This window comes from Peromyscus eremicus, chromosome 3 (assembly GCF_949786415.1).
Source record: "Peromyscus eremicus chromosome 3, PerEre_H2_v1, whole genome shotgun sequence".
Lineage (NCBI taxonomy): Eukaryota > Metazoa > Chordata > Mammalia > Rodentia > Cricetidae > Peromyscus > Peromyscus eremicus.
In genome coordinates this window covers 52,729,402-52,739,472 of record NC_081418.1, presented here as the reverse complement: position 1 = coordinate 52,739,472, position 10,071 = coordinate 52,729,402, and the positions used below count along the sequence as shown (strand labels likewise).

The 10,071-nt window shown below is 47.5% G+C and overlaps 1 gene segment (V, D, J or C); it reads right to left on the bottom strand.

The window, feature by feature from the left end:
• Nucleotides 1–3,573: 3,573 nt before the first annotated feature.
• Nucleotides 3,574–9,471, bottom strand: LOC131906836 (T-cell receptor beta-2 chain C region-like). The segment is given in 5 exon segments: nucleotides 3,574–3,791; nucleotides 4,083–4,189; nucleotides 4,328–4,345; nucleotides 4,855–5,232; nucleotides 9,242–9,471. Coding segments are annotated over 4 exon segments (450 nt in total).
• Between the last annotated feature and the right edge of the window lie 600 nt (nucleotides 9,472–10,071).

The window sequence follows — 10,071 nt, the reverse complement described above, 5'->3', positions numbered from 1 at the left end:
AGACCAGGCTGGCCTCGAACTCACAGAGATCCGCCCAGCTCTGCCTCCTGAGTGCTGGGATTAAAGGTGTGCGTCACCACCACCCGACCCTAATTGCTTTCTTTAAGAAAGAACAGACCTTTGTCTCCCAGATGATCCTACAGACTCCTGAAGCATCTCCATTCCTCACGCTTACATAGCCCAGCACTGAGTACTGTAGTGGGAAGATCTCCAAGGATACTGGTGCCAATAGGAAAATTCCTCTGGGCAAATGGAGTTGACTCCAGTGCCATCCACGCAGGAATCCTTTTGCCTTCCAGGAAATTATCACTATCACATGACTGCTAGATGTCTCCTTACCCTTCATAATTCACAGATCGATAAAGGTTATGAGTTAGTTCCTCTCTGAGAGTGCTACCTATGAGGAACTCAGCGATGTCTCACAACATTGTGAGAACTTGGGAACCTCCAGGAGTTTTTTCAGAGAATGTTTTATGTGAGTCTCTTCAGCCAGTAAGCATGCTTTGTCTCGGCACTGGTGACATTTGTGGAGTTTGCTGTGGACCCTGTCATACATTTTTTTTGTCTATCTTACTGACAAACAAGTTATATCAGACTTGAGTCTAGAACAAGTGGACCTATTCAGATAAGTGAAGAATCTCTCTGGTGTTTCCCTTTACAACAATAACTCTGGACCAAACTGATGTTTCAGAACTTCCACCCTGAGATGTCCTGTGCTCTGGTCTTATGAGAACAGTCACACTCACTCTCTGTGTCCTCAAATCACACCTCTTCAGTAGCCTTGCTGTGCTCACTTGTTTTAGATCCTACGACAAACATTATAAATAGCCCTAGCTCCACCATTTTTTGCTCAGCTTACCCTCAGGCTGAATGGAAAGGACCCCTGGATTGGTCCAAAGGGATCCACTTTGATTCTAGAGAAAGAGGCTGAGGCTCTGAGTGCTGGGAGCGTTGTGAATTGTGTCCTTTGGGACAGACAGGGAAACTGCAGTTAAGACTTGGAGAGAGATTTGGAGGCTTCCCTCCATCCTGCAAAGTGTTGGATGGGGTTGAGGTAGAGTCTGTAACTTCCTTCACCTCTGTTATGTGCCCTGGACTGAGAGGGCTGAACTACCTCTGGCCTTGTGTCTTCCAGAGGAAAGGCCTGCTGGCGAACTCTCCTCCTCCAGCCTGCCACCTCTTCTGTGCCTGCCTTCTGCACCCAACAGCAAACAGTTGCCAAGCCTTCAGACCCAGTTATCTCCCGCACGGAGCTATCCTCTCCCCACCTCCACTCGGGTCTAGTGCTAAAGGTGCTTAGTCTGTGGCCGATCTACTTATTCATACCCTGTTCTCTAACATCCCTCCCTACTCTAATCTCCTTGGTCCACACAACAACTCCAGTTTCTCCAAAGCATTTGCTGGCATCTCTCATGTACTTATCTTTCCACCCCCACATGAGAATGGAAACACCACATGTGCTTATTACCTCCATAGGTCTAGGGAGTGGAAGACATCTTTTGTGAGTGCAGGTGTAGGACTTAAAACCCATCCCCACTGTTATTATATATTTTAGCCATCATCAAAACAACTACAGTAAAAAATATACACAAGTGACAAAGATAATTACCCATAGAAAACCCAAACCACAAAGCCTTAGCGTAATTGGAGGCATCTATAAAGTTACCATTTAAAGATGTAACTATAATGTTACAATCTCCTAGGCGGAGCCTGACAAGAAGCTTATCCTTTCTGGGCTATGAAAACTCCCAATCTGGAGCATTCCAATTTTACTTTCTGGACATGTAATGTCTTGAAAGGAATAGTGTAGCTCCAGGATCATGCCCACCCAGAACCTCCAAGGGAGGTTTTGTTTGGAAAAAGGTCTCCTCATCTGCAATTGGTAAAGGGCTAAAAATGGAAATGTTCAGGACTTAAGGTGAGTCTCAAATCCAATGACTCATGTGTAGAAAGAGAGGAGAGGGGCATGCACACACGGAAACATGGGGGAGAGTGCCACATGAAGGCCAAGGCAGAGCTGGCACAAGACCAGGAGTACTGAGAGCAATGGGAAGGAGGAGGAGCAAGAAAGGATTCTTCCCTGAAACTGCCAGAGAGCACTGACCTGCTGGCAATGTGATGCTTTTGGACTTGGGGCCTCCAGAACTGCAAGAGAATTGATTTCTACTGCCCTAAACCACTCGGTGACACTTTGTTGTATGTCTTGTACATGTTGTGTTGGCAGCCCTGGAAAACTGATATTCTGTGGAACTTAGGCAGCCTCAGTGTGATTCTTTCTAGAGGTACTTTCCTAGAGCTTGTGAGCAGCTGCTCCAGGGTCACCATGACACTGTGAATGAGCACACCATCATGGTGACTGCTCCAGGGTCACTTTGACACCATGAGTGAGCACACCATCAAGGTCACCAGGAGGGGGAAGCTTCTAGAATCATTATCTTTGGAAAAACATATTGCAGTTTCCACGGTTACTATTTGATCTGCAAACTACCGTGTCTACAGCTGTGAACTAGGGAAATAATTTCCTTTTAGTGTCACTGTAATTACAAATGCATGTGTCACTGCTTAGCCTAAGACCCAGAGACAGTGAGCAGTCTCTCAGGAAGGCACTTCCTCCTTATCCTCTCCTTTCTTTGCTTTTAGACTTTGTTTCTCATCCCAACACTAACAACTGACTTTGATGTAGGCCCTGTCACTGTTCTGTGCTATGCATTCTCTATTCTCTGCCCAGTAAATTGTTCTAATGATTAAACCACACAGTTTACACTGCTAAGGTAACTGTCTCTGTCTAGGAGTGGCACCTAACATCCTCAGCCCAGGGTGCTCTGGTCTCAATCTAACAAGGAAATTTACATACTGGAAAGGTTACACTTCATGTGTAATACCTTAGTCTCTACTGGACCCCACCCAGTATCTGACCCTGTGTGCCATGATCCTGGGGAGACCACTGTTCCTAAACTTCATCTGCCAGTTTTTCTAATCTCATTGTCTTCTCTAAGACCCGAGGCTAGACATGGAGAGTTCCACAGATTTTTTTTTTCTGAGACAGGGTTTCTCTGTGTAGCTTTACAGCCTGTTCTGGAACTTGTGCTGTAGCCCAGGCTAGCCTCGAACTCACAGAGATCCACCTGCCTCTGCCTCCTGAGTGCTAGGATTAAAGGCGTGTGCCACACAGCCACCTAGCCAAGTTCCACAGATCTTTAGTTAAAACTTTCAAACAAGATAAGCCAGTGATACTAAGGATAGACACAGATAAAACCCAAAGCTGTAACAACAGGCCTGGGCTCTGTAATCTCTAGGTCTGCCTAGCCTCTGCGCTGTGATGGGTGGGGTTATTGTTAGGGGTAGTTTTCTTTCTCTGTCCATATCCTGCTGGTGTTCCAGGACACAGTCATTGCCCTTTGGACAAAATGGCTCCTTGGAGGATCTTGAGTAGACAGGAGAAAGATACATTTTTGGCAAGGAAGCAGGTTTGCCACCTCTGTTTGGCTTTTCAGACCAGTAGGAGTGTCAGTAACAGCACTAAACAGTAAAGGGTCCCAAAGATGCTGCTGATGAGACACAACCAGGCCCAGCTCAACATTTTTTATTGATTTAGTCTGTTTCAGAGTCAAGAGGTCAGTCTTTGGGTAGTGGCAAGGAAGGACAGATATCCATGGAGGAAGAAGAGATGCTTTGAATAAAGAATAACTCCGGAGGAACAGGGATTGGAGAAGGTGCAGGAGAATCCAGGACTAGGATGGAGAACAAGCCAGGATGCACAAGAGTTGGTCTCAGGAATTTTTTTTCTTGACCTGAGGAGGAAAAGGTATTGTTAGAGAGCCAGGAACCATGAAGTAGGGGGAGGGGTCAGATTAGGTGGATTCTCCAGTATGATTTTGAAAAGAGCTCCCTGGTGCTCTTCATCTGCCAAGAGTGCATACATAACCGTTTCTTCATTTTTCTCTTTGGTCAGTGTCCCTTATGGTCTTTTTGAGGTGACAGGATATATTGGGGGCTGGGTCCTCCTCTGAGATCCCCTTACATTCCAGGTACAGTAGTCTATACCCTCCCTTCAACTGCTTGTCCGATCTTTCCATTCTTACCATGGCCATCAGCACCAGGGCGCTGACGAGCACAGCATACAGGGTGGCCTTCCCCAGTAGGATCTCATAGAGGATGGTGGCAGACAGGACCCCCTGGCGATAGGATTCTGTTGACAGGAAAGGAAAATGGACAGTCCCTGTGAGCAGGTGGCAATGGTCACCCTCGTCCTCGGTGTCTGTAGGTTCTTGGCTTTCCAGAGCCCAGACCGTGGAAGAACTCAGAGAAAGGGGGGAGGCTTACTCACCTGAGGTGATGCCACAGTCTGAAAGAAAAAAGAGGGAGAAAAAAATGGGTGAGAGAATGTCACAGCTTGGGACTATTGAGCCCTAAACAGCAAAATTTAAAGCTGAACTCGAAGGCCACAGACAAGTGCAAGTCAGGTGGTATAAGCACCCTCCTCACACTGTCTTTCTTAGGTTGAAGGACAAGTACAAGCCACTATCACTGTAGCCTTAAAAATCTAGGACCAATAATGTGGCTGAGACACAGCACATAGATGCTGGGCTGCATGGTAGGTGTGAGGGAACCTATCAGCACAGATCGGAGGCACTAAAGGACTGGGGAACCAATGGGCCTGAGCTGCCCCATTAAGTTTAAGTACTCTGTGGGAGGAAGTAAATGCTATGGTTTTCTAACACCATGTCCCTGATCATCACTTCCAGCACTCCGGCTTTCTGCTAGGTCTATTCTTTGCTTCTACATGGATCTTTCCATTTTTCTGGGATACTGGCGCTATACAGTCTCCTCACCAACACCCTAGGTCCCACTTACCTGCACGGCCCCATGCCTCTGCACTGATGTTCTGGGTGACAGGCTTGGGCGAGGGCTTGTCCCAATCATCTTCAGCTGTAAGTCCATAGAACTGGACTTGGCAGCGGAAGTGGTTGCGATGATTGTGCCAGAAGGTTGCAGAGACCCTCAGGCGGCTGCTCAGGCAGTAGGTGATGTTATTGGTCTCCTTGTAGGGCTGAGGGTCTGTGCTGACTCCACTGCGGAGCTCCTTCCCGTTCACCCACCAGCTCAGTTCCACATGGTCAGGGTAGAAGCCCCTGGCCAGGCACACGAGGGTAGCCATTTGTTTGTCGACAATCTCTGCTTCTGATGGCTCAAACAAGGTGACCTTGGGTGGACTCACCTTGCTCAGGTCCTCTGGAAAGTAAAGAGGGGTGGAATTAGCATTTTGTTGACCACTCTCTGAGACGACTGAGGGCTGAGAGAGTTTCTGAAAAAGCAAGTGTGTTGTAGCAGGCCCCATTTGCTTTGGAATCACTACTCCATTTCTCTTTTCTTCTTGCCCATTACTTGTATTCATCCAGTATTCCCTGGCCTTCCACTCTCATAAGGGGATACTATAAATGGTCCTGCCCAACACTCTGCACAATGTTCCTTTATTGACATTGTTTTAATCATCCTCCATCAAGTAAAGGTTACTTCTGATTATTATATGTAGCAGTTAAAAGGAGCCTGCTACAGAAATCAGAATTACAGAAACTGAATCTCAAGCAATGACCTTCCATGCCCATGTGACCATGGGAGAGTCTTTTGAATGTTTCTGCATCAGTTTTTCAATGCTTGCAAAATGAAATGCACAGCACTGACTTCCAGAACTGACATAAGGATTCAAGATATCCTGCCTTAGCCAGGGTTTCTGTATCTGAAGCTAAAGGGCAGAGGAATGAAGGATAATTAAGAATGAGATAGCCATTTGGCATAAGGAAGCTTCCCTCAGACCACAGTCTATAGATGGCCTATTTTCATAACCTGGATGTGAAGATACCTTGGTCTACAGTGTGTTCAGGAGGATGTAAGTTTTACTGAATTTTGTGGTGTGTGAAATAAACCTATCAACTTCTCTGCCTCCGAATACCACCAGTTCTTTGCATTTTTCTGGCTGTTCTTTGTTTCCAAGCAATTTGGTGAAAATGCAGAGATAGATACATTTTGTTTCAGCAAACCACAGTCTTCTGGATAAGGGAGAAACTTTCCTCTGCCCCTTCCTTATATTTCTACGGATATCACCTCATTCCAGGGCTCATGTCATTGGCATCTAATCTGCAGAATTCTTATGCAAGATCACAGGCTTAGTGCTTGTTGTCAATCTCTGCAGCCATCACTTTGGAGTTCTGTTTCTTGTTAGTAGAAGTCTCCACATTTTTCATTACACCCCCTTTTTTTTTGACAGCATCTTCCTCTGTGGTCCATAATGGCCTAGAACTCACTATATAGTCCAAGCTGGCTTAGAACTCATTGTGTAGCCCAGGTTGACCTCACATTCATGGCATTCCACTTGGGTCAGTCTCTCTAGTGTCTAGTGTTGGGATTGTAGATGTGGGTCACCACACCTTGCCACATTTTTATTTTTGGCTAAGCACCGAAGCATCCTGGCTGCCTCTGCTTCTGCTCAGCCTCTTCCCCTAATGCCTCATTTTTTATTTATTTAAGTCCAATGGACCTCCATGGAAATGGTAATAATCTTACTTCTCTCTGTGGTACATGACTCTTATCAATTTTTCTGCTTTTGGTCTGACTAGCCTAACTTTGTCTCATAGATACTGGCATTGAGAGTCTCCCAGGCTTCTATGGAACTGACCATCTTGCTCAGTACTCATCTAGTTCCTGTTGCAAAAGCCAAAGACTTGCCTGAGTCAGGCATTCCGTTCTCTATTAATCAACACCATAGTCAGGACAAATAGAAGCAGCTACTCACTATACCCTAAGTATTACTTGTATCACTCCACAGGGAGACTGGGAGTAGCTGTAAATCCATTTGTGTGAGTCCCTGAGGATTTGTGGGAGGTAGAATTGCCTGTGAGAGTGAACTGTGTTTTAGTAAGCTACTGTTGGTATGTGATTTGTTTGTGAACTGGACTTGCTGTGGGAAAAATTATAAAATTCCTTTTCCTCCTTCTCAAACCACCTCCACATCTGTATCTACAGAAGAGGATCACACATTAACTTACTTAAGCTTACCTTATCACCAAAGAGCCAGGACTGAATTTAGCCTCATCTGGTTATAATGTCTGACTATTTTCTCTATCCCACCTGACCACAGGAAACCAGAATTTCCTTTAGGCACACTTTTACATGGCTGAGTCCCCTTGGATTCCGCTTCGTGTTCTAACCACAAATGGTGTCCACTGTTGTTATGGTTATCAAATAATACAGGTTCACATTCCCAACCTGTGAGTTATTTCTCTTCTATAACCTTGGCCCCCATTGCCAAGTGATAGTTAAGGTCTATTCTAGTATCAGGATCCTAAGGTTGTTCAAGCATTTTTCCTCATCTCCCAGGCTAAATATTTGATTTTAATGTGTGCTTATGATCAACAAACTCCCTTCATGATCTGGTCTGTCTAGCCTGGAATACATGGTATGAACAATGAAGATTTTGAGTCAGGATTCAGGGGAATAACCTGAGGATATATAGACCCAGTGAATAAGATCTCCCTGACTTGGGGCTGACTAGCCATAAGAAGGTATAGAAGCATGTCACTAGGCTCCCATCCCTGCTTCAAGGGATTCCAAACTTAGAAGGGAAACAGTGGATGGAGTTTAAAAACCAATAGCATGTCAACACCACCAGACTTTTGATTCTTCTGTTCTGGCTTATGTTTATCTGTCTGTCCTTGGTTTCTTGCCTGGCACATTCTCCTCCTTTGAAAAGACCCTCGTTTGAACAACTTTTGCCAATGAGACCATCCTAGAGGTCAGCGGCAACACCCCTGACAACCCCCTGCCTCTATATCTGCCCTTTTCTCTCCTGTTACTTTGCTCTCCTGTTACTTATTTTCAAAAACAAGTTTGTTCCGGAGTCCTGATAAATCCTTTTCTCCACCGCCCACCCAGTGCGTGCAAACCTCAGAGAAAAAAGAACTAAACCGACTCTGTCCTGGCTTGCGAGAGCAATGCTTGGCACCCAATATCCTCCCTCACGCAGCCCTCCCAGAAGCGGTGAAGTTGGAAGCTGTATCCTATTGCAGACTCGACAGGGAGCCCTAACCCCGATCTACCCCAAACTCCCCCGGGGACCCAGGAACTAAGGGTGGGAGCGCGCGCGAGATGCCCGAATCTTACCTAAGACCGTGAGCCTGGTGCCCGGACCGAAATACTGCTCATAGGAGCACAGAGGCGCAAACCCACACGCAAACCCGCGCAATGCGGTGCAGCGAGCTCGTCCCCAGCTTTGTGACAATCTCCACGCTACTCAGCCTTGCACAGGGCCTGGGAACCCGGTGCAAAGACGCCAGCGGCCCCGAGGCTCGCCGCTGCAGTTGCCTTGCCGAGAAGCTCACCTAGCATGGTCAACTGGCTGCCAGTCCCGAAAACAAGGTCTGCGGAGCACAACCGGGGGACTCCCCACAGAAACCCGGCCAAGGCACCCGCGCCCACTGCAGCCCCATCCCGCAGCCACCGTGCTTGGGACCCCAGCTTACCTAACACGAGGAGCCTCGTGCCTGGCCCAAAATACTGAGTATCTTGGTTCACGGCACCAGAGCCCAGCACAAAAACACCACAAACTCACCTAGCACTGACAGTCGGGTGCCTGCACCGAAGTACTGGGTGTTTTGGCTCACAGCCCCTTGCTACAGCACAAAAACTGGCCCTGGCCATTCTTACCTGGGAATCCCAGTAAGGAGATGCTTGCCCATTCCCTCGGCCCCTCCTATCACTAGGTCCCAACTTACCAAGCACGGTCAGTCTGGTTCCTGGGCCAAAATACAGCGTTTCTGTGCTCACAGCCTCCAGGCTCAGGACAAAAACTCAGTGTTGCCCACCCCTGCTATCCCAACCCTGGCTCAGATCCCCATCAACCATGAGTGCTCTCTTGATGCCAGCATCCAGTCCAGAAATCCCTCCCGCCTGGGCAGGTCAGCTCAGACTGAGAGGAAGCTGAACAGCTGCCCTACTCGGTCCATCTTACCCCCATGGTAGCCCTCCAGCTGCCCTGCTTACCCAACACTGTCAGCTTGGAGCCTTCCCCAAAGTACAGCTGCCCGGTGTTTGCACAGTTCGGGGGTTGCTGGCACAAACCCCGTCTTCTCTGATGCAGGGCCTTGGATGGCTAAGCGCCCAACTAAGGCTTTCTGGCTCCAGGGGTCTGTCTCCCTGGCTGATTATGTTACCTTCTCTCCCACCTGTGCGGCTGCTGCCTTCTTACCTAGCACCGTGAGTCGAGTCCCTGGTCCGAAGAACTGTTCAGCATAGGAACACAGCAGAGAAGGGCTGCCAAGAACTCTTCCTCCTTCCTCACCTTCCTTAGTGTAGACCCAGGGTTACCCGCTTTCTCCATCTAACTCCAGAACTGACAAGGCAATCTGGACACTGCATGAGGCCAACCTAAATTTGAAGAGGAGATGCAACATTTGGCTTGGGAATCAATATCCACCTAATTCCCTCGGGGGTTGACTCAATGAACTTGAAATCTGAAGGCTTCCTGGTAGGGTTGGATAGCCTCTGATGAGAAAAGACTTGTAATACCTTTCCCACAACGTGTTTATTTATTTGCTTAATATTTTTAATGAGTTCTTAATTTACTACGCATGTACAGATACTTTGCCAAGGGTAAGCCTTATAAAAGGGGCTGAATGGTGAACCTACTTCCCTGGACTGGCTTTCACATTCATGGGAAGCTGTCTAGAGCAAGGAAATTCATAGCCAACTGTAAGACCTTGTGGGACCACTCACATAGACCCCCTCCTCACATGGCAAATGCATTCCTTGGGCTGAGAGTTAATGTTTTCAGGGGTAGAGCTTTTTGTAAAAGCACCTCCTCTATTTGAATCATTGTGCCCCCCCCCCCCAGTCCCCACAATGTTACACCATGATACAAAAAAGTTTCTCCCCACAGGTGCCCTCCCCTAGTCCCCGGGCAGGGGCAGGAAGCCCAGGTGGCAGAGAGGTTAGCCTGACTGAGAGGGGCTGGGGAAAGACTAAAGCTGGGTAAATTTAAAGAAAGGAGGAGCTTGGAGAAGATCTTGGTACTAATGG